The 27,871-nt window shown below is 40.8% G+C and overlaps 1 protein-coding gene and 9 non-coding genes across 10 annotated transcripts; 9 read left to right on the top strand and 1 right to left on the bottom strand.

Moving 5' to 3' along the window:
- The first annotated feature begins 1,007 nt into the window (after nt 1-1,007).
- mir427-2 (microRNA mir-427-2) lies at nt 1,008-1,077 on the top strand. The gene has a single exon (NR_107230.1). It is a non-coding gene; the product is annotated as a microRNA mir-427-2 (primary transcript).
- Nucleotides 1,078-4,489: 3,412 nt separating this feature from the next.
- Nucleotides 4,490-4,563, top strand: trnat-agu. The gene has a single exon. It is a non-coding gene; the product is annotated as a tRNA-Thr (tRNA).
- A 1,479-nt stretch (nt 4,564-6,042) lies between these two features.
- Nucleotides 6,043-6,116, top strand: trnat-ggu. The gene has a single exon. It is a non-coding gene; the product is annotated as a tRNA-Thr (tRNA).
- Nucleotides 6,117-8,075: 1,959 nt separating this feature from the next.
- trnat-agu lies at nt 8,076-8,149 on the top strand. The gene has a single exon. It is a non-coding gene; the product is annotated as a tRNA-Thr (tRNA).
- A 1,515-nt stretch (nt 8,150-9,664) lies between these two features.
- trnah-gug lies at nt 9,665-9,736 on the top strand. The gene has a single exon. It is a non-coding gene; the product is annotated as a tRNA-His (tRNA).
- Nucleotides 9,737-11,226: 1,490 nt separating this feature from the next.
- trnal-uaa lies at nt 11,227-11,309 on the top strand. The gene has a single exon. It is a non-coding gene; the product is annotated as a tRNA-Leu (tRNA).
- A 1,273-nt stretch (nt 11,310-12,582) lies between these two features.
- trnar-gcg lies at nt 12,583-12,654 on the top strand. The gene has a single exon. It is a non-coding gene; the product is annotated as a tRNA-Arg (tRNA).
- Nucleotides 12,655-13,083: 429 nt separating this feature from the next.
- trnat-ugu lies at nt 13,084-13,157 on the top strand. Its single transcript has one exon. It is a non-coding gene; the product is annotated as a tRNA-Thr (tRNA).
- Nucleotides 13,158-14,233: 1,076 nt separating this feature from the next.
- trnat-ugu lies at nt 14,234-14,307 on the top strand. The gene has a single exon. It is a non-coding gene; the product is annotated as a tRNA-Thr (tRNA).
- Nucleotides 14,308-20,338: 6,031 nt separating this feature from the next.
- On the bottom strand, nt 20,339-26,823 carry LOC100497126 (vomeronasal type-2 receptor 26). Its single transcript, XM_031898288.1, has 7 exons — nt 26,817-26,823; nt 26,449-26,632; nt 25,241-25,532; nt 24,070-24,438; nt 23,427-23,534; nt 21,324-21,447; nt 20,339-21,249 (listed from the first exon to the last, which is right to left on the bottom strand). The coding sequence occupies exons 1-7, from the start codon at nt 26,821-26,823 to the stop codon at nt 20,339-20,341; spliced, it is 1,995 nt and encodes a 664-aa protein (XP_031754148.1).
- Between the last annotated feature and the right edge of the window lie 1,048 nt (nt 26,824-27,871).

Here is a 27,871-nt window from a genome sequence, read left to right as displayed (position 1 = left end):
TTGATTGGCTAATGGCCTTCTAGAGTCTACAGATATAAAGGCCAGCTAGTGGGAAAGCAAACCAAAGTCTCCAGCAGAAGACGCTCAGTGACCTCTGCTAGATGTTGCACGTGTGTTCCAATATAACTTTAATGGGTTTGGAGTCAAAGCTTCCAGGGCCTGGCAAAAAAAGTCCTCCGCAGAATTAAAAGACTCCTGGTGAAACAAGGAATCAAGATTTCTTCATCCTGATTTAGTTGCACCCAGAAGAAGGCTCTCCCTTGTGCTTCAGTGATGGTGAGAAAGTCATTTCTCTTTGGGTGTTCTATTTACCAGAAATACATTAAGGGTGAAAGAGAAAGCGCTTTTTGTTTTGGGCATTGTATGTTTTGGACACTCCAACTTACTTTTTTGAGGCAAAATCACCTATTTCTTCAGAAGTGCTGCAGACTGACCAATTTGAGATCACCCAAAACTGAGCCCTCTCTTGTGTTGTCTTGATGGTCAGAAAGTGCTTCCTGTTTTGGGTGTTATCGATTGGAAAGTTCAACCCTTGACATTTGCAGAAAAGGGATTCAAGATCTTTTTTAAACTGATTATGAAGCACCCAAAATCGGGCTCTCTCTTGTGCATGAATTATGGTGAGAAAGTGCTTTCTGTTTTGGGCGTTGTGAACATCAGATATACAACATGGTATTGAAGCTGCATGAAGGAGGCAAGGTAGCATTCCACCTGTTTTGTTAATGGTAACAAAGTGCTTTTTGATTTAGCCATTGGGTCATTTTTTTTTTTTTTTTTGATGGCTCCATCTGGATCTCCATTCTGGAGATAGAGTTAAGAAAAAAGCCCCAGTGTCTACAGAATGAAAAGGAAAAGTCACTATTTGTCCAATTTGATATCACCCAAAACTAAGCCCTCTCTTGTGTTCCCTTGATGGTCAGAAAGTGCTTCCTGTTTTGGGCGTTATCGATTGGAAAATTCAACTTTTGACGGTCGCAGATTCAAGATCTTTTTCAGAACGATTAAGTAGCACCCAAAACGGGGCTCTCTCTTGTGTATGAATTATGGTGAGAAAGTGCTTTCTGTTTTGGGCGTTGTGGACATCAGATATACAGCATGGAATTGAATATTGGGAGATAGCTCTAGGAAAAGACCAGGAGGCCCACCACCTGTTTGACACATTACAGGCAGTTTTCTTCTTGCAAAGCCATTTTACATCACCCAAAACAAAGCCCTGTCTTGTGCTGCTTAATGGTAAGAAAGTGCTTTTGTTTTGGGCATTGTATTTATTGGAACTTCTACAAGCCTGGAAATGAAATTTTATTTTAAGGTACCATTCACTTTCTTTCTATCTAAAGTCATTACTTGTGTGAAACCAAAGAGTTTTCTTTGATTGCCAGTTTCTTCCCTGGACATCTCCATTGTTATTCACTTAATAGTCTGTCCCTCACCACACCCAGACTGATGGGCGCAAAACAATAGTGACTTAATGATATGCATGCCACTTGGCAGTTGATTGGCTAATGGCCTTCTAGAGTCTACAGATATAAAGGCCAGCTAGTGGGAAAGCAAACCAAAGTCTCCAGCAGAAGACGCTCAGTGACCTCTGCTAGATGTTGCACGTGTGTTCCAACATTACTTTAATGGGTTTGGAGTCAAAGCTTCCAGGGCCTGGCAAAAAAAGTCATCCGCAGAATTAAAAGACTCCTGGTGAAACAAGGAATCAAGATTTCTTCATCCTGATTTAGTTGAACCCAGAAGAAGGCTCTCCCTTGTGCTTCAGTGATGGTGAGAAAGTCATTTCTCTTTTGGGTGTTCTATTTACCAGAAATACATTAAAGGTGAAAGAGCTCTGGAAAACAAACAAGGGTGAATGCCTTTCTACTGGCTTGATAATGTTAAAGATTTTTCTTGCAAAGCCAATTTTACATTACCCAAAACTAGGCCCTCTCTTGTTTTTTAATGATGGTAAGAAAGTGCTTTTTGTTTTGGGCATTGTATGTTTTGGACACTCCAACTTTTTTTGAGGCAAAATCACCTATTTCTTCAGAAGTGCTGCAGACTGACCAATTTGAGATCACCCAAACGATCTAGTGCGTAACACCACAGGGTTTAGAACTGTATCCAAAAGGATAGTCAGTGGCTGAAAAACAGATAACATCCCAGCAACAATTGGTCTTCCTGGAGGTTTCATAAGGTCTTGGTGAATCTTAGGGAGAATATAAAAGGCAGGTATAATCGGGTTGTCAACCTGTAAAAATTTTCTCAACCGACTACTGATCACTCCTTCACCCTCATAGGTCTTTAATGACCTATCTATATTACCTTTCAACTCACATGTGGGATCACCACCCGATAGTGTGCAACAGCTTCCTGTCTGTAGTATTCCAAATCCATCACAACAATTGCACCTCCTTTATCAGCAGGTTTTATAATGATGGAATCATCAGTCCGCAAAGTTTGTAATGCAAATTTCTCCTCGACCATTTCTCCTTCGACCTCGACCATTTCTCCTCGACCATTTCTCCTTCGACCATTTTAATTTGTTGATGTCCCTCTCGACTGCCTGTATAAATGTTTCAACACAATGATTGGTATTTGGAGGGAAAAACTTACTTTTAGGTCTGCATCTGGTGACATCATACCAGGATACACACTGTGCGTCATCCTCCTCCTCATCCGACCGTATGTTGCCATCGGATGTATCCTGTGTAAAATGGGCTTTCAGTCACAATAACCTGAAAAATTTCTTTAATTCGACATAGAAAACAAGTTTATCACCATTATTTGTGGGTACATACCCTAAACCTTTACTCAGCACACACATCTCCACTTCAGTCAGATTTCTCTTACTGATGTTTACTACTATCTTGTTTTCTTCCTGGTTGACATCCGAGGGGCCACTTGATCCTTTACCACTTTCCTTCCTCCTCCTCCCTCTCCTTGTTTTCCTCTTGTACCTCTGCCTTAAAAAGGACTAGAGGAAATATCTGAGCTTTCAGAGACACTTGCTCCCTCACTTTCCACTGATTATATCACTATAGTGTCTCTTTCTAAAGGATGCCCTTTTCCAATTATACACTCTATCCTCCCGATAATCAATGATATCCCTGTTAAACTTATCAAGTTTTACTTTCAGCAAGTCAGTTTGATGCTTTAGTATAGTATTTTCATTTTACTTTCACCTCTTTAATATCACCCCTTAGTTTAGTCAATTTTGTTTGAATTCCCTCTATAGTCAATGTCATAAGGTTAAGTCTACATTTAGTAAGGATTTTCTCCCAATTTTTACAGTATGTTGGATCCTCTTTACAAAATGTTGGTTTAATGCCCAACCTTAAATGGTATTCTTTTAACCTTCAAATATTCAATAAGAGTATCCGAATGCAGTTGTAAATTGACCTCTTTTTTAGACAGAAATTCTAATCTTTGCATCAATCAACTTGGAAGTACGAGCTTCCCGCCTGTGGGCAATTTCTCTCACTAGCAGCCTTACAAAAGATGATGTCGGTATGGTAGGCAAAAGAAAGGAGTCAAACTAAAATGGCCACTGGCAAATTTCAAAGCGACATGCAAATAAGCAGAAGCCTGACTCCTTTGGCGATACGAAGGCAATAACAGAGGGGCATTTAGCTGTCCCTTTAGCTGCCCTTGTAGAAAGGGGCACACTTGTAGCTCACTGAATTTACAGGCAAGGGAGAAAGAAGTTGCGGAATGGGGCATCAGTGTGCTTATTTCTCTTTCTGTCCACGGGATTTGCCCCAAACAGATGGTGCTGTGGCTTAGTTGGTTAAAGCGCCTGTCGTGTAAGCACGAGATCCTGAGTTTGACCCTCAGTGGTTCCTGCCTTCTCCCTTTAAAGCTTGCGGGGAATGGCTAGAGCGTGCCTTTGGCTCTCTTACCCATGTCTGTTCTCTGAACGTATCTGCCCGTTAAAGCATGGTTCCTCTGAAAACTCCCAGCCTGTTTTACATGCAGATGTCAGTCTCCTGGCAAGTGTATGCCTACCAACCAAGCAACGGCCGCTTCCTATCAAAGTGTGGAACTGTGTCTTGGGTCAGTTAGACACATCTTTTCATGCTTAGCCCGAATAATGTTCCTGTCAAGGCAGGAAGATTGCAAAGTAGCTAGGCTTACTGAGCTTAAAGCTGCAGCCTGGGGACGAAAGGTATTGGTGGTTGGAGGTAAAACGTGTGCGTTGGGGGGGAAATTCCTTGGTAATAAAGGATGTGTTCAGGTTGTTAATTGGGTTTTGCTAATGAGCGCTGCTCACACCTGCCAAGGAGCAAGGCTCACACCTGAATAAAGACTTTGTTATGAATTTGAAGGCAGAGCTGACAAATATGTTTCAATCAAGGCCTTCTTCTTCATCTTCTTAATTATCCGCCTGTCTAACAGATATCTCGAGAGTTTAACAGCAAGTAATACTTGCCCAATAATCCCGATCTTGGTGTAATCTTCTGCATGTGCCCATTTTTCATTTTTATGCCCTTGACAGAGGCTGTAGCCTGGCGCTGTGGCTTAGTTGGTTAAAGTGCCTGTCTAGTAAACAGGAGATCCTGAGTTCAAATCTCAGCAGTGCCTGCCCTTTTCGTTTCTGTCAACCTCAAACTTGGAAGTACGAGCCTCCCGTCTGTGGGCAATTTCTCTCACTAGCAGCCTTTCAAAAGATGATGTCGGTATGGTAGGCAAAAGAAAGGAGTCAAACTAAAATGGACAGTGGAAAATTTCAAAGCGACATGATAATACGCAGAAGCTTGATTTCTTTGGGAATAACGATGGAGCGTTTCGCTGTCCCTTTAGCTGACCTTGTAGAAAGATGCACACTTGTAGCTCACTGAATTTACAGGCAACTGGTCATCAGTGAGCTTATTTATCTTTCTGTCCGTGGGCTCTGCCCCAACCGGTTGGCGCTGTGGCTTAGTTGGTTAAAGCACCTGTCTCACAAACAGTAGATCCTGAGTTTGATTTTCTTACCTTCATGTCATAAACTTCATTTCTTCTAGTCCCGATATGTCACTATAAATAGGCGGTATTGCCCCTCCCAGACAAAGTGGTAGGGCCTATAAGATAGCAAATCAAAATGAATCCTGACCTATAAGAACACTTGACTCCTCACCACGGTTATTGTTTGTCCTACTGGGCAGGAGATAAGATCTCCCTCCTCAGTCTTTTGTGAGTATTGATGGAAGTACAACTTTTTTTTGTGTTTTTAGATATTTTTCACTTCTGTGTAGGCACAGAGGGATGATTCCCAGGTAATGGAGAAGAATTTACCTGATGCCCCAATATACACAATATGCAAATTGTTGCCTATTGGGAAGAAATGCAGGTGTGGACATCCCCATAGCGCTAGCCCTGTGCTAAAATAGTCCCCCTGCCATAGCAATACAGGAAGCAAATAATTGAGATGGGAAACCCTGTACTGATATGGAAATAGCCAACTCACTTGTGCTACTACCCTAGCAACCACCAGCAGATGAGGCCATTATCTGGCAACAACTTGGATACATTTACCACTAGTGCTGGAGCTATGTACCCACCTCTCAGCACTCACCTGTAGGCCTAGACATTAGGCTTGGTAACCACAAGCATCTAAAATTTCTACAACTTCTCACTGTATTTAATGTATTTTTGGTGTCACTGCCCTTTGTATCCTACTGCATTTAATGTATTTTGGGTGTCACTACATCTGCCCCTCACTATAATGTATTTAGGATCTGGAGTAATTGTTCATATAAATAAATGTACCATTATTTACAAGTCCCTACTGTGAGTATTAGCTAATTGAAGCAAATGGCACATGTCCCACAGTTTATTTTAGCAGACAGAGAAATGCCTGGTTCCCTAAATTATTGAATGGCAGTATAGGCAGATTTGCCTATTGTCCATTTTTTATCCATTTTGAAAAAACTTTGTTTCCAAAACTCCAGATTTGTATGAAGAAATTTGGTACCCAAATTCTCTATAGTGGGTTCTGCAATGACAATTTAATGCCAAAGTGTTCAAAATTAATTAATGGATTTTGTAAATATAAAATTAAAAGCTTTCAACGCCATATCTGGTGCTGTGGCTTAGTTGGTTAAAGCGCCTGTCTGGTAAACAGAAGATCCTGAGTTCAACTCTCAGCTGTGTCTGTCTAACATATCTCAAGAGCAACTTTGGACAGTATCTAGCATGGGCAGCTTTGCTTGTTTGTGAAATCACACTTGAAAGCATTAGCAGTGATGAAAAAGTCACTTGACTTTAAAGGACAAGGAAAGCCATACTGAGATCACTTACCCAAGATCTATATTCTGCACAATATCCCCTGAAGTTTACAAAGGAACTGGGCACTATAACAGTAGAGAGGGATGTCACATACAGTAAGTAGTCTGATTGGGACTAAAGCTGGCCATACACTGTAAGACCGGCTTGTTTGATGAGATCACCAAGCGAGCAGATCTTCTTCCAATATGTCCACCAATCGGGCTACTTCGAATTGAATTCTAACAGTTGGTATAGGTGATGTTGGTTTGGATAGCGCATCAACAAGCCGATGCGGTCCTTAATCCAAAGGATAAATGAAACCTGCCTGATCGAGATCTGGATGATTTCAGGCCAGATATCTGTCGGGGTGACCCGACATTCATACACAGACAGATAAGCTGCTGAATCAGCCTAAAGGACAAATATTGGCAGTTAGAATCAGTCCGTGTATGGCCACCTTAAGACTAACGCTGGGGTGCATGCACAGAACAACCAGTATAACCAGTCTTACAGCTCACAGGAACATGCTACAACCAACAAGATCTGCAGTTGCACCACTAGGTGGCGCATGAGCACAAGGAACTTAAGGTCTGGAGGATAATGTGAACAGAATCAAGATGGCGCCTGCAATCTGAGAGCAAGGAGGGCTTTCTTGGGCTCTTACATTTAAAAAGTAAGGCAATTTCAGTGAAAATAACATAGTGGTTAGCAAGAGGCAGGGGGGGACTACTGTTAGACAAAGTACAGGTTTGGTAACATAGCAACATAGTATGTTAGGTTGTGAAAAGACACATCCATCACGTTCAACCATAATGCCTATATATAACGTGCCTAACTTCTAGTTGATCCAGAGGAAGGCAAAAAACCCCATCTGAAGCCTCTCTAATTTGCCGCAGAGGGGAAAAAATTGGTCTTTGATTAAACCTTTACCAGGAGTGGGGTTCAAACCCACACGGATATACATCCATTGTATCTAACGCCTTAACCACTCGGCCATCCTGGTTACATGATGCAAGGTTGCAAAGAGAGACTGAGCCACAGTAGCTTGGGCCCATGAAAAGGTGCCGGGATATGTTGATCCCACCCTTGTCAGCAGTGTTATTATCCAATGAGTTAGTGTTGTAACTAAATACAATTTCAAAGTTATCACTTGCAAAACTTGGAAAATTTCAAAGCGACATGCAAATAAGCAGAAGCGTGACTCCTTTGGCGATACAAAGGGAATAACGGAGGAGCTTTTAGCTGTCCCTTTAGCTGCCCTTGTAGAAAGGTGCACACTTGTAGCTCACTGAATTTACAGGCAAGGGGGAAAGAAGTTGCGGAATGGGGCATCAGTGTGCTTATTTCTCTTTCTGTCCACAGGATCAGCCCCAACCGGTTGGCGCTGTGGCTTAGTTGGTTAAAGCGCCTGTCTAGTAAACAGGGGATCCTGAGTTCAACTCTCAGCAGTGCCTGCCTTCTTCCTTTAAAGCTTGCGGGGAGCGGCTAGAGCATGCCTTTGGCTCTCTTACCCATGTCTGTTCTCTGTAGGTATCTGCCTGTTGGGGTAGAATTTCCTTGGTAATAAAAGATGTGTTTAACTTGTTGATTTGGTTTTGCTAATAAGCGCTGCTCACGCCTGCCAAGGAGCAAGGCTCACACCTGAATCAAGAATTTGTCATGAATTTTAAGGCAGAGCTGACAAATATGTTTCAATCAAGGCCTTCTTCTTCTTAATTATCCACCTGTCTAACAGATATCTCGAGAGTTTAACAGCAAGTAATACTTGCCCAATAATCCTGATCTTGGTGCAATCTTCCACATGTGCCCATTTTTCATTTTTATGCCCTTGACAGAGGCTGTAGTCTGGCGCTGTGGCTTAGTTGGTCAAAGCGCCTGTCTAGTAAACAGGAGATCCTGAGTTCAAATCTCAGCAGTGCCTGCCCTGTTAGTTTCTGTCAACCTCAAACTTTGAAGTACGAGCTTCCCGCCTGTGGGCAATTTCTCTCACTAGTATGCCTTTCAAAAGATGATGTCGGTATGGTTATCAGGGATCAAGGGTGTCTTGTGGACTCAAAGCCACGGGAATGTTACCAGGTTTAACTCATTTTCTCTGCTGATATGACACCTCCCCTTTCAAGAGTGCGCAAGATTGTAAGGCCCACAGGCCAATAATAACCTTGTCCCTACCAGGATGAATTAACCTTTGTACCAATCCGGGTCATTACCAAAATTCATCATTATTGAACAATTGTAACAATTATTTTACCTCCCAGGCCTAAACTCTCTTTCCTTAGGATTTTTATACACATGATCCATGGCACTGGAGTGGAAAAATATAGGCACAATGTTCACTTCATTCTTGTTTTTAGCCTCACTGCAAGGGGTGCCAGTGTGGGTACTAGGCCACAAACTGTAACTGCCTACTGAAGGCACCTGGCGTCCTGCTCCCACCTGGTTCTCTTCTGTCCCTGCAGTTACCTGAGTACCCACTAATCCTGATCTTGGTGAAATCTTATGCATGTGCCCATTTTTCCTTGGCTGAGGCTGTAGTCTGGTGCTGTGGCTTAGTTGGTTAAAGCGCCTGTCTAGTAAACAGGAGATCCTGAGTTCGACTCTCAGCAGTGCCTGCCCTTTTCGTTTCCCCCAACCTCAAACTTGGAAGTACGAGCTTCCCGCCTGTGTGCAATTTCTCTCACTAGCAGCGTTACAAAAGATGATGTCGGTATGGTAGGCAAAAGAAAGGAGTCAAACTAAAATGGCCACTGGAAAATATCAAAGTGGCATGAAAATAAGCAGAAGCCTTAAGGTCCCCATACATGGGCTGATAGAAGCTGCCAATATCGGTCCCTTGGACTGACTCGGTAGCTTATTGGCCCATGTAGGGGAAGAAACAATCTCACTGGCTGACCGATAATTGGCCAGATGTCGGTCGGCCAGGTTAGAAAATCCCGTCAGATCGGGGACCGCATCGGCTCATTGATGCGGTCCCCGAACTGCTTGCAGAATTTGACATCGCCAAGCGAGCGGATCTGCCCATGCATGGCCACCTTTACTCCTTTGGCGATACGAAGGGAATAACGGAGGAGCCTTTAGCTGCCCTTGTAGAAAGGTGCACACTTGTAGTTCATTGAATTTACAGGCAAGGGAGAAAGAAGTTGCGGAATTGGGCTTCTTCCTTTAATGGCTAGAGCGTGCCTTTGGCGCTCTTACCCATTATACTTAATATTAATGCCTATTTACAAAAACAGAAAAAAAAATCCAAACAAGTCAGATAACTGACAGGACTTTACAACCCGCTAAGCAGCCATGGGAGCCACTGAGCTAGAGGCCCATATTTACAGTACAATAACTGTTCCCTGAATTAAATAGAATATAAGTGTAAACTGCAATTGGGTTCAAATAAGAACAACAGGCACACAGGCATCATTACAATCCACCCTCAGGCTTGCGACTTGCCGTGATCGTATAGTGGTTAGTACTCTGCGTTGTGGCCGCAGCAACCCCGGTTCGAATCCGGGTCACGGCAGCTTTTTCACTTGATGCTATTTTATTAACATAAAAAAATCCCTTAACCCTTAATGATATCCCTGTCTTCTACAGTCAGGATATTTATGAAGCTAATGGCAGATTATCAGAGGATTTATAATAAAGGATAGGTAAAATCCAGGAAATGACATTAATCAGACAATTTCTCTAAATAAAGTGACTTATGGTAAATGTGGTACAATAAAAAGGTTTAACTTTTTCCTTTTAAGCCCACCCATGCTTAAACTCCAGCAGTACAAGCAGGCTGGCTAGCTTGGCTGCTAGGGTATAAAACACTTAATCTCAGGGTCATGGTTTTGAGCCCCACGTTGGGCGCTAAAGGTTTGTTCTTTACCGTTTAATAATTTTAATATTGTTCGGGTAGACTGCAGTTTTTCAAAAGTATAAAAGGAAAATTAAAACACATAATAAAAGGTGGCCTCCATGCTTAGCTGGTTGTTCCAGGGTTATGTAGCTATGCATTCCATGAATCTTTGTTTTGTATGCAGCTTTTTGCATCTTTATAGCACAGCTTCCCATGTTACTTGCTGAAAGTCCTCTCCGTGATCTAACGTGATTGAATTTTTTAAATGTATATTTTTTTCTATATAGGCATCAATATTAAGTATAATGAGAAAATTTACAGTAACAACAGCTTAGAGTTGATTTAGCTTTGCAGTGGGTACAACATTGGGTGGTAACCAGTATATGATCATAGTAACCCACATCATTTATTAGCTAGGTACTCACCAGTCCTTTCAAATTACAGACTTTAATCCAATGGCACCCATTGCTTTAGATATTAAAGAACAAGTGGAATCTAGTTCATTGTTTTTAACGTCACTCTGATTTTAATGAATGACTTGAATATTTCTACAGTATCAGTCTAAAACAGGGGTGGCCACACTTTTTGCGGTTGCCGATGCGGAATGCGGAAATCCACGGGGGATCGACTGGTGGACCGCGATCGATGTATTGGCCGCCCCTGGTCTAAAACATCCAGTGTCTGAACCCCTGGCCCCTAAGATTGAAGGCCTGATGATCTACCAACTGAGGAAGTTGATAAAATATGTATAAAATGAAACAACTCACCCCCTGAGCCTTCAGTTAGGGGAGCAAATTTAACCATTTGTTTGAAGAGCTGACACTCACTGAGCAAATCTTCAGGCAGAATTCTTGATTAGAAAGTGACTTTATTGGAGTACCGCCTTATGCATTTCATGCACACAGACACTTAATCATAGGCAAAGATGTAAGAGCAATCACAAATTGAAAGGCTTCAATTTGAAATGCACATGAAGGTACACCCAGCCCAGCATATTAGTACTCTCATGATTGAAGCCTGTTCAAAACATAGAAAACTTTACAAAACATAAAAACAAGCACACCCATGTAAAACTAATACAAATTACAAAAAACGTTATTATTACAATATATTAGTACAAAACCAATGCCACACAAGAACAGGAAGTTGTGCTGATGCCTGTGGTAACCAGGATGGCCGAGTGGTTAAGGCGTTGGACTTAAGATCCAATGGATGTTTTTCCGCGTGGGTTCGAACCCCACTCCTGGTAACTCTTTTAAAATATCATATATAAGGCTCCCCACTTGGGCAATTGTGCTCTTCATGGGGTAGAGTCCCTCAGCTTTTATATTGTTAGTTGCACAAAAAGTCTGCTATATGTACAAACCAAACAGTATGGCTGCAGCAGGAGAGTAGGTTCCTCAGAAGCTCATTAGTAAATAATAATTGAAGCAGTCCATAGCAAACATGGACTTTAGGTTTAGACATTAAGGTATATTCTGTACATATTAGATATAATTATGGTGAAGACAAGGAGCCTGGATTTCTTGCTCTACATATATTGCTGGGCAAACAGTCTATAGCAAACACAGTCAGGGTTACCCAGCAAATATCCCTAAGACTGAACAAACAGACAGCAGCCAGACACAAACTCACACGCCTTATTGGAGTCACAGAATGAAAACTGGCCAGGGAGCTTTACAACTCATGCCGACCTGTTAGAATGACAGACTTTTGGAGCTAAGGGGCTTCAAAGAACTTTAGCATGAAAGGAGCCTCAGTAGTTTGGACCCATGAACAGGTGCTGGGATATGTGGATCCCACCCATGTCAGCAGGGTTATTAGCCAATGAGTTGGTGCATTCGATAATGGGAGTTTCAGGTCTGAGTAATGTTCCTCAAGCGCTTTGCATTCTATAGTAGGAGAAAAACATTTCCCAGTCCATTCTGTCACTGTCCCAAACCAGCAGATATTTTGCAGACATTTAAATTTTTTGGTATGGGGCACTACGTTAAAGCTGTACAAGACGAGGCGGCCGTGTGGTTAAGGCGAGGGACTGCTAATCCATTGTGCTCTGCATGCGTGGGTTCAAATCCCACCTGCGTGGGGTTGTGTCTTTTTTCCAAGGAACTAATAGAGTTTCATCTTCGAGTAAGGAATCTTACCCTCTGTTAATACCTAATACACAAGTTGCCATCACTTTGGTCAACATGATGTTCTAATATAGATGTCACAAAATAAGAGTCTTTCTTACCTTCATGTCATAAACTTAATTTCTTATAGTCCCGATATGTCACTATAAATAGGCGGTATTGCCCCTCCCAGACAAAGTGGTAGGGCCTATAACATAGCCAATCAAAATGAATCCCATGGGGTTAATACGTCCCTATGGCTTTAAGCCCTACTAGGTCCTATATCTTCCTGTTACAGTACAATAACTGTTCCATGAAGTAAATAGAATATAAGTGGAAACTGCAATTGGGTTCAAATAAGAATGACAAGCACACAGGCATGGGCTCAAACCAGCCCATAGTGAGTGATTTGCCGTGATTGTATAGTGGTTAGTACTCTGTGTTGCGGCCGCAGCAACCCCGGTTTGAATCCGGGTCACGGCAGCTTTTTCACTTGATGCAAATTAATTAACATAAAAAAATCCCTTAACCCTTAATGATATCCCTGTCTTTTACAGTCAGGATATTTATGAAGCTAATGGCAGATTATCAGAGGATTTATAATAAAGGATAGGTAAAATCCAAGAAATGACATTAATCAGACGATTTCTTGAAATAAATTGATTTATGGTAAATGTGTTACAATAAAAAGGTTCAACTGTTTCCGTAATTATATCCATATGGAGCTGGAGCAGCACTGTAAGCAAATGCATACTGAAAAAACTTTGTTTCCAAAACTCCAGATTTGTATGAAGAAATTTGGTGCCCGAATTCTCTATAGTGGGTTCTGCAATGATAATTTAGTGGCAAAGTGTTCAAAATTAAATAATAGATTTTGTAAATCTAAAATTACAAATCAGCAACATAATATTTGGCGCTGTGGCTTAGTTGGTTAAAGCGCCTGTCTTGTAAACAGGAGATCCTGAGTTCGACTCTCAGCAGTGCCTGCCTTCTTCCTTTAAAGCTTGCGGGGAATGGCTAGAGCGTGCCTTTGGCTCTCTTGCCCATGTCTGTTCTCTGAACTTATCTGCCCGTTAAAGCATGGTTCCTCTGAAAACTCCCAGCCTGTTTTACATGCAGATGTCAGTCTCCTGGCAAGTGTATGCCTACCAACCAAGCAACGGCCGCTTCCTATCAAAGTGTGGAACTGTGTCTTGGGTCAATTAGACACATCTTTTCATGCTTAGCCCGAATAATGTTCCTGTCAAAGCAGGAAGATTGCAAAGTAGCTAGGCTTACTGAGCTTCAGGCTACAGACTGGGGACGAAAGGTATTGGTGGTTGGAGGTAAAACATGTGCGTTGGGGGGGAAATTCCTTGGTAATAAAGGATGTGTTCAGGTTGTTGATTTGGTTTTGCTAATGAGCGCTGCTCACGCCTGCCAAGGAGCAAGGCTCACACCTGAATCAAGAATTTGTCATGAGTTTTAATGCAGAGCTGACAAATATGTTTCAATCAAGGCCTTCTTCTTCTTAATTATCCGCCTGTCTAACAGATATCTCGAGAGTTTAACAGCAAGTAATACTTGCCCAATAATCCCGATCTTGGTGCAATCTTCTGCATATGCCCATTTTTCATTTTTATGCCCTTGACAGAGGCAGTAGGTGGCGCTGTGGCTTAGTTGGTTAAAGCGCCTGTCTAGTAAACAGGAGATCCTGAGTTCAGCTCTCAGCAGTGCCTGCCCCTTTCGTTTCCCCCAACCTCAAACTTGGAAGTACGAGCTTCCCGCCTGTGGGCAATTTCTCTCACTAGCAGCCTTACAAAAGATGATGTCGGTACGGTAGGCAAAAGAAAGGAGTCAAACTAAAATGGCCATTGGGAAATTTCAAAGCGACATGCAAATAAGCAGAAGCCTGACTCCTTTGGCGATACGAAGGGAATAACGGAGGAGCTTTTAGCTGCCCTTGTAGAAAGGTGCACACTTGTAGCTCACTGAATTTACAGGCAAGGGAGAAAGAAGTTGCGGAATGGGGCATCAGTGTGCTTATTTCTCTTTCTGTCCACAGGATCAGCCCCAACCAGTTGGCGCTGTGGCTTAGTTGGTTAAAGCGCCTGTCTTGTAAACAGGAGATCCTGAGTTCGACTCTCAGCAGTGCCTGCCTTCTTCCTTTAAAGCTTGTGGGGAGCGGCTAGAGCGTTTCGTTGGCTCTCTTACCCATGTCTGTTCTCTGAACGTATCTGCCCGTTAAAGCAAAAGAAAGGAGTCAAATTTATTCCTTATTTCTTTTTTATTCACCTTAATACAATTAACAACTAATTTTTTTATATCACCCCATCACACATGGACAAGCTTTAGCACATTTAAACTAAATTTGTTTTCTTATTAGGAAGGATATACTTTTTGATTCTGTTTTAAGGTCTAACTTTTTAAATATGGCAACATGTATATTCCAGTAAATAGACAATTAATGGCATGTTACAGTTATTTGTTAATATACCACCAAATGTCATGTTCCCTTTTTGAAATGTTAGATTATAAAGTCTTGGTTTTCCTAATCTTATAACATCAAGCATCTCCTTGTCCCACATCTATACGTATCTTAAGCATTTTACCAAACATTATTTTTAATAGATTTCGTTGAGCTAAATAATGAAAGAAATCTTTTGAAATTAATCAAATATTCCTTAATACCATCAACAAATGACCTCTTTTGGGAATGGAATTCACTTTTTATTCGAATCATTTTGGTTACACCTTGTTTTTCCTCTTGGACTCCAGTTAATAGGGAATATGGATGTATTGGAGAGCAGGAGACCTCCTGAAGGGGAGGTGGGTTTTTCAGGTAGGCAGGACATTTCAATGGATGTTGGGGAAAGGAAAAGTGAATTAAGACTTCTAGTTAGTGCTAGGTACTCTAGGATTATAGTACCCTCAAGTAGATGTACGTAGTTTAAGCTTGTTAGAGATATTAAAACAGAGTCATGGGTTGGTGGGTTTGGGCTGAAATATAGGCACAAATGGCAGGTTCCGCTTGGATGTGGTTCAAACTATTTCTGTGGTACATACAGTACCTTCTAAAACTGCTCCAAGGTTTTGGCACCAAGACTCCCGACTCTTACTAACACATGAGCTGCTGGGTGGACAATGGCACAGAATCACATTGCTCGGAGAGTCTTGCCATAGCAAGCCACTGCCCTTGCTCTGCTAAATACCTCTACTTATTCACTAGAATATATGGGTTAGGTGCAGGTTCTAGAATGGCAACATTTTGTGGGTTAAAGTTGGTTCTGGTTTTTTTTTTATAGTAAAACAGGTTAAAAAAAGTCACTTGTCCATCAAGTTCAACTTTGTAAGTGAAACCTAACTAGCTGCTAGGAAGAAGGCAAAAACAAACAAAAAACTTGCAGCCTCACCAATTTGCCTTATGGAGAAAAAAATCCTTCCTGCCTCAAAGATGGCAATTGGACCCATCCCTAAATTAACTTTGTATTGAGAGCTATTTTCAGTAGTTCTGACTGTATTTCCTCACTTTCTTAAAAGGCATCTAACCTCTTTTCAAAGCTATCTAATGTACCTGCCACTACAACAGATTTAGGGAGAGAATCCCATAACTTTACTCTAAAGGCCCCCATACACGGGCCGACTATAGCTGCCGATATGGGTCCCTTGGACCGATTCGGCAGCTAATCAGCCCGTGTATGGGCAGAACAGAGCAGCCTGGCCGATCGATATCTGGCCTGAAATTGGCCAGATCTCGATCGGCCAGGTTAGAAAATCCGGTCGGGTCGGGGATGTGGTCCCCGAACCGACTGCCCCATAACCACAAATGTAATCCGATCGTTTGGCCCCAGGGCCAAACGATCGGATTATTTTTTTTTAAGTTTCTTGCTACACGATATCGCCCACCCGTAGGTGGGGATATCGGTTGAAGATCCGCTCGCTTGGCGACATCGCCAAGCAAGCGGATCTTATAGTGTATGGGGAACCTTAACTCTAACTGTGAAAATACCTTTAGGAATATTAAGATGAAACCTTCTTTCTTTTAATTAGAATGGATACCTTTGTTTCAGTTGAAAGGATCTGCTGGTAAATATAGTATCAGATAGTTTATTGTATGGTCCCCTTATATAGTTATACATAGTTATCGTATTCCTCAAAGTACCCCTTCTCCAGAGTAAACAACGCCAACCCACATTAGACTTTTTAAATGCCCTTTACCCATTTGAGTACTGGAGACCAAAATTGTACTGCATATTCTAGATGGGACCTTCCTAGTTCTCTGTAAAGCGGAAGAATGCCCCTCTCCTCCCATGAATCAATACCCATTTGAATTCTTAAATTCTTTTTTAGAAACCCAAAACCTTGTTTGCCCATGAAGCATCTGAAAGGCATTGCTGGCTATAGTCATGTTTATTAGTTACAAGAAACCCATGAAACCCATTGAAAATGAATGGGTTTCAGTGCAGTTCCATGAAGGGTGTAAATGACATATTTTTAAATCCCAGCTGTATAAACTTAAGGTGGCCATACACGGGCCGATTCTAGCTGCCGATATAGGTCCCTTAGACTGATTTGGCAGCTAACCAGCCCGTGTATGGGCACTACCGATGGGCCTGCCCGACCTATATCTGGCCTGAAATCGGACAGATCTCAATCAGGCAGGTTAAAAAATCTAGTTGGATCGGGGACCGCATCAGCTCGTTGATGTGGTCCCCGAACCGACTTTGCCTATACCCGTCGTTATAATAAATACTGGGGTCATACGATCGAATTAGCCTGGATTCTCCCGATATCATCCACCCGTAGATAGGGGATATCGGGAGAAGATCCGCTCGTTTGACGACATCGCCAAGCGAGCGGATCTGAAGGTGTATGGCCACCTTTAGTCACTTAGCTGCCCACATTGCCAGTTTATCAAAATCCTGCTGCAAGGATGCCACATCCTGGATGTCGTTTACTAGTAAATGCCCTCCCATTTTCAAAAACAGGGATTTTTAGTCCATATATTGCAATATATTTCAAGTTGGCCAACTATGTCAAAGTCATTCCAGGTCTGGTCAGTATTGATGAGCGAATTTTTTTGCCAGGCATGGATTTGCAGCGAATTTCCGCATTTTCCCATTAGCGAATTGTTTTGCAAAACCTCCATGAAAATTCCCCGCTGAAAAATTTGTCACGCAGAATTTTTTTTTGTTGTGCGTCAAATTGGGCGTGGTCACGTCAAAAAAGCACAGGTGACAAAAAAATAGCTGCAGTGAAAAAAATAGATGCGGGCAACAAAAAAATAGACGCGGGCAACAAAAAAGACGCAGCAAAAAATAGTGCGACAAATGCGTTTCACAAATTCTTTTTTGTTGGGCATCAAATTGGGCGCGGTCGTATCACAAAAACCACGGGCGACAAAAAAATAGCTGCAATGACAAAAATAGATGCGGGCAACAAAAAAAATAAACGTGGGTGACAAAAAAATTGTGTGACAAATGCGTTTCGCAATTTTTTTTTCCGTTTTGCGAATTTTATGGCGAAACCAAACGGGACAGATTTGCTCATTGCTATGGTCAGTCTAAAACTCCCTTTAATCTGGTTCATTAATAATTCTACTGCTTCAATATACATTTTATTCAGGGACTGGGTTTTACCTTCAATACCCCTTTGGCTAATAAACTGTATGTTTTAGGGCTAAAGTGATTTCGCCCATACCTCATTCATTTGAAATATTATTAGACTTATGGTTTTTAAAACTGTCTCTACAAATAAATCAAAGGGGTTGAGGAGACCGCCTCATACGTATTCAAATAAACACAAGAAATTTTCGAAACTAGACCAAAAAAGCTCCAAGAAAATCCCATTTACATGGGTTTATGCTGTAGGCCAGGGATCCCCAACCTTTTATACATGTGAGCAACCTTCAAATGAAAAAAGTGTTGGGGAGCAACACAAGCATGAAAAATGTTCCTGGGGGTGCCAATAAGAGCTATAATTGGCTACTTAATAGCCCCTACGTGGACTGGCAGCCAACAGAAGGCTGTGTTTGGCATTATACTTGGTTTTTATGCAACCAAAACTTGCCTCCTTACCAGAAATTCAAAAATGAGCACTTGCTCTGAGGCCACTGGGAGCAACATCCAAAGGGTTGGGGAGCAACATGTTGCTCACGAGCCACTGGTTGGGGAACACTGCTGTAGGCTAAAGCTCACCCACTGGGTTTTAAAGCTGAAGCCAGGATAATAGCTGATCAGATTTACTACAGACCAGATTTTCTGTTCTTGAGGCTCATCTTGGCCCTTTTGATTTATTTGTTGATCCATACCCCTGGCTCTACCTAAGCTGATCGGAAAACGCTGACCTACACTGTTGAGCCCCAAGAAGAGCATAGTTGGGAATCTGATCAGCTATTATTCTGTCTTCTGCTTTAGGAACCCAGTGGGTGAGCTTTTGCCTATAGCAAGGGATCCCAGACTTTGTCACCCTGTGATCTACTATTGTCACCAGGCCTCCATCATGAGATCTACCACAGTCTATCAGTCTATCATTTGGCGCAATAAGCAAGAAAAAGTATCAATCAATGTTTAACAAATACCCATAGCAATATATAAATGCCATGGCAAATTCACATTTAATGCCCACATAACATTATTCAAGTGCCAACTTCAAGTTTAATGTGAAAGGATTGTAGTAGTTTCCCTTCTTCATGGCCCACTTTGTAGTCTGCAAACGGAAACATATATAAAGTAGGAACAAATATATAAAGCAGCCTGGTGGGCCAGTAAGCTGGGAGGAAAAAAGAAGTGGTGGGTAGTCATCCCATTGCTTTCCACCTCCTCCAGAAACTTTAAAGTGATCTACTGGTAGACTGCGATCTACCTTTTGGGCACCCCTGGCCTATGGGATAAACCCCTGTAAATGTGATTTTCTTGGAGCTCTTTGGTACTAGTTCCCAGAATTCCTTGTGTAAAACTCTACAAAGCGTTTCAGACCATATTAAATTACATTTCTTGGAGATACCAAGGTTTCTTGTTCTACCAGGTTTGAGTTTATCGCCCCCAAGAATGTGCTAGTACTAGGCTTGCCTGTGTTACCCGTGACTGGAAAGAAATATTTTTACTTTTCTTTCCAGGTCATCCTCTGTAGTCAGAAAATTCAGTCAGAAAGAAGACATGACACCAGTGGAGCAGTAGGAGCCGGTCTTTCAGCAGAGATAGAAAACAGGTGCTTGGGTGCAGTTTATTATTTCTTTCTAGGAACAAATATTTGTCTCTTTGTAGATTTTGCCACGTGTCCCAGGAACATGAATGACATTCCACTGTATCTAGAGAACAATATTATCATTAAGATCTTCGTATGAGTAGCAGGAGATAGTGAGAGAGCATGTCTTCAGGAAGAAGACATGAAACCAGCTGATCTGTAGGAGCCAGTATTTCAGCAGAGATTTTCTGTTCTTGAGGCTCATCTTGGCCCTTTTGATTTATTTGTTGATGCACACCCCTGGCTCTACCTAAGCTTTCCAGATCATCCTCTGTAGTCATAAAATTCAGTGACACCAGTGGAGCAGTAGGAGCCGGTCTTTTGGCATAGACAGAAAACAGGTGCTTGGGTGCAGTTTATTACTTTTTTCTAGGAACCAATATTTGTCTCGTTGCAGATTTGGCCACGTGTCCCAGGAACATGAATGACATTCCGCTGTATCTAGAGAACAATATTATCATTAAGATCTTTGTATAAGTAGCAGGAGCTAGTGAGGGAGCATGTCTTCAGGAAGAAGACATGAAACCAGTTGATCTGTAGGAACCAGTATTTCAGCAGAGATTGAAAAGAGGTGCTGGGGTGCACTTTATTACTTCTTCAAGGAACACATATGGAAATATCCAGGGATAAGCAGCCAAGATGAAGGACAATATGGAATACAATTTGAAAACCCATAACTGGTCAGTGTTTTTGCCATTATACCAAGAGTTTTATTTTCCTTCTAAAAATAACATTTACATATAATTTAAAAATGTAATAACTTTTATTTATTTTATTATGTTTCATACAAATTATTTAATATATACATACAGCTAGTAATTGTCTATTGCAGACATTATAAGATGTTAATATAAGTAAACTGTTCTAGCATATAACTATGGCAACTGTTTTGTTTTATGCTGTATGTACAACTGTTATATATGGTGCCACTTTGCTTTTTTGTTTATTTTTGACCTCTGACTTTACCCATGAGATGTTCTCTAGAATTCATGTTGGGTCTGAACAATATTATGAAACATTTTGGCACAAAAATACAGAGCATCACAGTCCAGCTGGAAGACAAGATGGCAAAGACCTCCATTGCCACAGTATACATGCCCCGGGCACTGAGATAGGCTGGGATAAAGGACACCCACACACTGAGGAAAGCCAACATACTGAATGTGATAAATTTGGCTTCATTAAAGCTGTCAGGGAGTCTTCTGGCCATGAAGGCAACAATGAAACTAATGGAGGCCAAGAAGCCAAGATATCCCAGCATGCACCAGAAAGCAGTTGGTGATCCTTCATTGCAGTTAGCAATGATGATTCCAGGTTGCGTGTCATTGTCAAGTTCAGGGAATGGAGGGAAAAAGAAAAGCCAAATTACACATATGACTAACTGAGTAAAGGTGCATAACACAATAACACAATAGGACACCCTTACTCCTGCCCACTGTCTTAACCTGCTGCCGGGTTTGGTTGCATTAAAGGCAATAATAACAGTGATGGTTTTGGCCAGAACACAGGAGATGCAGAGAGAAAAAACAATTCCAAATGCCACCTGGCGCAGAAGACACTGTGCAGGTTGTGGGTAACCAATGAACCCTAAAGAGCAAAGGAAACAGAGGAACAGGGAAAGCAGGAGAAGGCAGCTAAGGGAGTAGTTGTTGGCTCGGACAACTGGTGTTGTTTTATAATAGTTAAAAACAAACAGAATAACAAGTGGGATAAGAGATGAGAAGATGGATATTGCTGATAATCCATAACCCAAAGGTTCTTTATAGGAAAGGAACTCTGTTGTCCTTTGTAAGCATTTGTCTCTTTGCAGATTGGGCCACTTGTTCCAGGAACATGAATGACATTCCGCTGCATCTAGAGAACAATATTAAGATTAAGATCTTTGTATGAGTAGCAGGAGATATTGAAGGAGCACTACCTTATTATACCTGTTTGGTTTGAAATCCGTCCTAGGGGGCACAAGGCACACTCATAACAGCAAGGGGGCTTTCCAGTTACCATAACCTTTCTAAATCCAGGAGGACAGCTTGGGCTGCAGTTGGAAAGAGGAGCCTATAAAATAACAGAATTATATACAGGTGTGAGACAGTACTAATCATATATTATCCCACTGTACTGATTATTGTTTTACTGTTATTAAGTATAGTGATGAGTGAATTTTTTCAATAGGCATGGATACACAGCGAATTTCTGCATTTTGCCATTGTTTCACGAAACTTCATCAAAAATTCTCGATGGAAAAATTTGTTGCATCAAATTGGGCACGGTTGCATCAAAATGGGTGCAGTCGCATCAAAATGGGCACGGTCATGGTAAAAAACCCACATGTGACAAAAAAAGATGCGGCGACAAAAAAGTCACGCAAGAAACGCGCTTCGCTGATTTTTCGACGTTTCCGAATTTTCTTGTTGTTTCGTCAATTTTACGGCCAAGCGAAACAGGACAGATTCGCTCATCACTAATTAAGTAATATATATGTATATGAATACACACAACACTAGGGGGGAGATTTATTAAGACACGAAAGCTCGGAGCGTGCATTCTAACGCTCCGAGCGTATTTTCGCAGTTTTTTTTCGCGCTTGTACAACTTTTTCGTATGCTTGTGCGAAAAATTCGGAAATGTTCTGCCGCTTTTTACAATCATTCAGTACAAAAATTTCGTGACTTTTGGATCGCCAATATGATATTATCGTGACTAATACGATTTTTTCGTAAGCATTTTCATAATATTTGCGATCTACAGAAATTATCGTATCCAATCCAAATTTTTCCCATTCGGGATTCAAACTCGTGTTTTTAATGAATCGGCCCCTAGAACTATGACCAGTTAACAGACTTCTGCCAATAAAATTCTCTAAGGGACAGATTTGATAAAACTCAATTTTTTATTTTTAAGAAACCACAGAAAAACGAATTTCCATGAATGGCGGTCATTTATCAAAAGATCTGAACTGAAAAACCACAAACGAAAAAACGACACAGAAAAGTCACGAAAACCACAACTGTTTTTAACTTGTCATATGATAACCGCTACTTTTCCGTATTGTCGCACAAAAGGCAGCCTCAAGAACTCCAAAAACCCCTAAAAACACGAAGCAAATAAAGATCTTCCAATTTTACAAGGCACATCTGCCATTGACTTCTACAAGCTCTTGACAGGTTTTAGATGGAGTATTTTTGGATTCAGAATTGTTGCAATTTTGTTGCATAATAAATCTCTCAAAAGTCAAAAAAAAAAATTCCCCGCAACTTTTTTAGGTTTTTGGTGACAAAAAGCCAAACCGGAAAAAAATCCATGTGTAGCATTCCCAATAACAACCCCCCCACATAACCTGTACAGCTACAGCGCTACTATTTATTTTGACGCGCAACTATTCTTTTGACGCCTGCTACTATTTATTTTGACGAGAGACTATTCTTTTGACGCCCGCGACTATTCTTTTGACACCCGCAACTATTCTTTTGATGCAGGCGACTATGATTTTGATGCGGGCGACAATTTTTTCTGCGGCAAATTTTTTGTCCGTTTCGCAAAACAATCCGCCAATGGCGAAACACGGAAATTCGCCCCGAATCCATGCCTGGCGAAACATTTCACAACTCAAATGGTAGGTAGGTAAAGTAGGTATGCACAACTATAAAGGTATGAAACAAGGCACTGTTTCACACATTGAAGCAAGAAAGTAAAGTTCATTCTTCTGTAACCAATATAGACTGCATTTGAATTGCTTAATACTAAGCTCAATTCAGCAAGCAGAACACCTCTGTTTGCTCATAGCCTTTATAAAAATATCTATAACAACAAACATATCTATAAAAACAAAAAGAAAAAAATGATTTTGCAAAAAAACACAATTTTATTCTTGATATTGTTACCAAACCTTGATAATAAAATGTATATTTCCATACCTGAGTGTTATTATTGGGCCATATAATTCCAGTAATGTCTATTTTGAAAACTTTTCCATCTGGGGCATTCAAGTCATATCTCCCAACTGTCACCTGCTCCAAATTGCCCTTATTACTCACATGCCAGTTTACAATGTCATAGATAGCTGGAGGGTTACCTTTTGCATCAAAAAATACTTGGCTATCATATGTAGTCTGAAAGGTGACATTTTTAATATAGCGAAGAAGCTGAAAGAAAAATACATTTCATGAATTAGAAAAGAAAATCTTAGAACGAGAAGGTGACTAAAACAACAGACAAGTTGCTTACGTGCCAAGGTTGAAATGAAGAAATGTTGGTGCAGGAACCATGATCAAATGGTCCATTTCCAGGAACACAGAGGATCAAATTCTGTAAGGCCCAGGCAATTGCATAAACTGCATTGTATACGTTGAGAGTTAATCTGTGATAAGGTTCTACTGATGTGTTTCCTAGATTTTCCTTCCCTGTACATGCTTGTATTGTGCCATTCTCTATCAAAGTTGCTAAATTCTCCTGACTGAGCCACTTACAGGAAAAGCTTTGCTCCCAATACTCCTTTATAAATGGATCAAAGAGCATCTTTGAAGGACTCAGGCTGTTGAGGTATTGAGAGAACATGGGCAGTTGAGCACCATGGATAGCAAAACCAAGAGTTCCAACTGCAACCCTTTCAAATCTGCTTTCAGAGTGTACAGCTGAAGTTGCCCAAGACTCACCGGCTACCCAAATAATTCCAGTTACATTCTGTCTCAATAGCTCTTCTAGTACAATTACAAAGGAAGACTCAGCATCTAGTACAACCACAACTGTTGCTGTTGACGCTCTAATGAGTTGGACAATGCGAGGAGCATTCCTGTTAGGTTGACCAGTCAAAATATTCTCAGCGAAGGCCACACAGCCTTTGTTGTTTATTATTTCTTGCTTTATCATCTGAAGTCCAAATTGACCATAGTCATTATCAGGGGCAAGAAGACCAACCCAAGACCAACCAAAATGAGAGACCAGTTGAGCCAGACCTTTCATTTGAAATTCATCGCTGGGGATGGTACGGAAAAAGGAAGGGAACAGGTAACGGTTGTTGAGAATTGGGCTGGTTGCAAAGTAACTGATCTGTAGAAGTACAACAAGGATAATCAGTCATTATCACACAAATTAGTAACATATTTGTGATATCTGGACTATTCCTGTATGAAAATCATGAAGTTTAGATCACACATCAAATCCATATTTTAGCCCCAAAGGAGAAACAAGATCATCCCCCATCTGCCTATAATCCCCTCTAATGTACTTGTACAGAGTAATCATGTCCCCTCGCAAGCGCCTCTTTTCCAGAGAAAACAACCCCAACCCTGACAGTCTAACCTCATAGTTTAACCCTTCCATCCCCTTTACCAGTTTAGTTGCAGTCTCTGCACTCTCTCCAGCTCATTAATATCCTTCTTAAGGACTGGAGCCCAAAACTGCCCCCCATACTCACTGTAACTGCCCCCCATACTCAGGGTGAGGCCTTAGCAGGGACCTATAAAGGGGCAAAATTATATTTCATCCCTTGAGTCAATGCCCTTGTTTATACAAGACAGCACTTTATTTGCTTTAGTAGCCACAGAATGACACTGCCTGGAATTAGACAACTTGTTATCTACAAAAAACCCCAGATCCTTCTCCATAAAGGATCCCCCCAAACTCATTACCATTTAGTGTGTAACTTGCATTTATATTATTTCTACCAAACTGCATAACAACTTTGAACCTTTTTTCCCATTTTACTTCCCAGTTTTCCAATTTAGTCAAATCTCTCTGCAAAGCGGCAGCATCCTGCATGGAACTTATAGTTTTGCACAATTAAGTATCATCAGCAAAAATAGAAACAGTACTTTGTATGCCCACCTCCAGTTATTAAAGGTGCTCTTACCTGTGGATATCGATTGAGTCCCAACATCTGGGCCATTATAATGGAAACTGAGGAACCCGAATCCCCAATTATAGAAGCCAGAGGTGACAGTTTGTTGCAGTGATAATTTGGGGTGGTTTCCTTTCCTCCAGAAAGCATTGAGAGGGTCCCATGTGCTGCCTTACGTAAATTGAAGCAAGTGTCAAACACCTGGAAGCCAAGGGTAATATTGGGAAGGAGCTTAGGCTGGGCATTAATCTCCTCAACTGCAAATATTAAGGCCTGCATGGTCTCGTAATACTGAGGAGCAACCCTACGTAAAATCACCAAAGAAAAAAATAAGAATAAAAAAAAAATTATATATATTTTTTATCATTCAAATGTGACTATAGCATGACTAACACTCACTATGGGGCCCATTCATTAAATTACGAATGAGTAGGAATGGTAAAATTTTTTTATTTTTTCTAACTTTTAGAACAGTACGTATTTTCTACGATATTTTTGTTAATTTCCAAAAAAAATTCGTGCTTTGCGCCAATTTGTGCGACAAGTAAGTAGAAATGGGGTTGTTAAGCATTTTATGGATGGACAGCAAACTTCAAAATGTAAAGTCTACTGAATAATAGAGGGGGAGTTAAATAAGAGAATCTCATTAGTAAAAGAAATGCAGTACATTAGAAGAGGGGTGACATGTAGGGATGGGCGAAATGTTTCGCCAGGAATGGATTTGTGGCAAAATTCGCTGCACGTCCAACGTGACAAAATAATAGCCGCGGGCGACAAAATAATAGCCGCAGGCGACAAAATAATAGCTGCACGACAAAATAATAGCCGCAGGCGACAAAATAATAGCTGCACGACAAAATAATAGCCGCGGGCGACAATTTTTTTTGCTGCGCAACATTTTAGCCATTTCGCGGATCTTTTGAAAGATTCGCAAATTTTTCGGCAAAGCGAAACGGAACAGATTCGCTCATCACTAGTGACATGTTTTAATATGAATACAGAATAGGAGAGGCACGATGAGCACAAAAATAATAAATAAAAGAGCTTAAAGGTGTAAACAATGCTTTTGTACATAGGGTTGAATTAGTTCAAGAGCAATAAACGTATATATAGATATTGTACATAAGGCAAGGTTACCAAATATCTTTGGTACTGATAAAATTTAGCCACTATGTGTGTTTCCTGGCTGGGTTTTTAGCATGGGGTGATTGAACATGTACCTCTCACAATGAAGTTCTGGGGGTTTGGTAGTAAAGTTCAGATCTTTGTAGACTCTGTTCCAATAAATGGGAAAGGTTCCTCCTATGATTATGTCCCCCGGTTGGCTCAGGTAATCTCTAGTTCTTTCAATGGTCAAGTTGCATCCCATTTCGGAACCTGGAATTGCGCATACTTCAATGGAGACTGTGCACAAAATACACACTGTTGAGAGTATCAACCAACACATCCTTTGGAGTCTCGGTGTGTTGGAGTTAATTGTCTCTATAACCAAAGAAGTTGCCTTTCTCAGCATTCTGTTGTAACATACAAATACCATCATGGTCATTACTGGAAACACTGAGATGGTTTATGTGAATTGATTTTATACCAGACATTGTGTACTTAAGTAGTATAAGACCTAGGGGAAACCAAGCATTATGAAAAATTATCTAAACTACATAGGGAAATTAAGTGAATACCAACTTCCCATCATTTTCACATTTACTCCCTATAGGGAACAATCTACAATGTGAGAGTTCTGAGTAAGTAACCCAGGACAAGCTGCAAAGGGAATCATCTAGGGATAATATTTTATAAAAGCTTTAAAGCTAAACATAAAATCCAAAAGAATATTTTGACTCAAAGTTTTTAGTGGGAACTTGATGGAGATGAAAGACAAAATAAGGTTAAAAAAAAATCATGTTACTTATCTACATAAATAACTCTCAAATCTTCTAGTGGGAACTTGATTGAGATGAAGGACAAAATAAATTACAAAAAAATCAGGTGTAAAACACTTTGGCCAAAATATGAAGACATGTGTCATGTCAAAGCTCATTATATTTTACATCTGTTGTGCACTTAAAATCATTAGTCCCTTAGACTAAGTTGAAAGACCATCTTGCACTTACTCCTAACTAAAGGTGGCCATACATGGGCCGATTGTAGCTGCCGATATCGGCCCCTTGACATACAGCTAAACCTTCCCACACAAAAAAATCGGAGTAACCATGATAATTTCTGATGTACGAAAATGTTGTGAAAATTCTTTTCTTGGTCGTGTGAAAAAATTGTGGTTGCAATCCGAAAATCCCTAAATTTTTGGATCCGAACGATTGTAAACGGCACAAAAACCTTTCTGGCTTTGAAACTTCAATGTGTGATTTTGGAAGCCTCCCATAGGAGCTACAGATCCAACCTGGTCAAAAGATAGTCACGATACCAGAGCTTGAATGAATTCCTAAATGGTCGTAGTCTTTGCGAAAAATAGGACTTTTTCGTGGAAGTTAACACAAACCACAAAAAAGTTGTGTAATTTTAACATTATAAAAAGTTCTATTAATTAGAAAAAATACGATGTGGTTTAGTTAAGAATAGTAACAAATCATCTACAAATGCTGTGGTCTTATACGCATTTGATTGTATAGTAAGTCCTGTTATATA

This window comes from Xenopus tropicalis, chromosome 3, assembly GCF_000004195.4.
Source record: "Xenopus tropicalis strain Nigerian chromosome 3, UCB_Xtro_10.0, whole genome shotgun sequence".
NCBI classification, from domain to species: Eukaryota; Metazoa; Chordata; class Amphibia; order Anura; family Pipidae; genus Xenopus; species Xenopus tropicalis.
The sequence above is the reverse complement of the archived record's forward strand: the minus strand, read 5'-3'. Positions and strand labels throughout refer to the sequence as shown.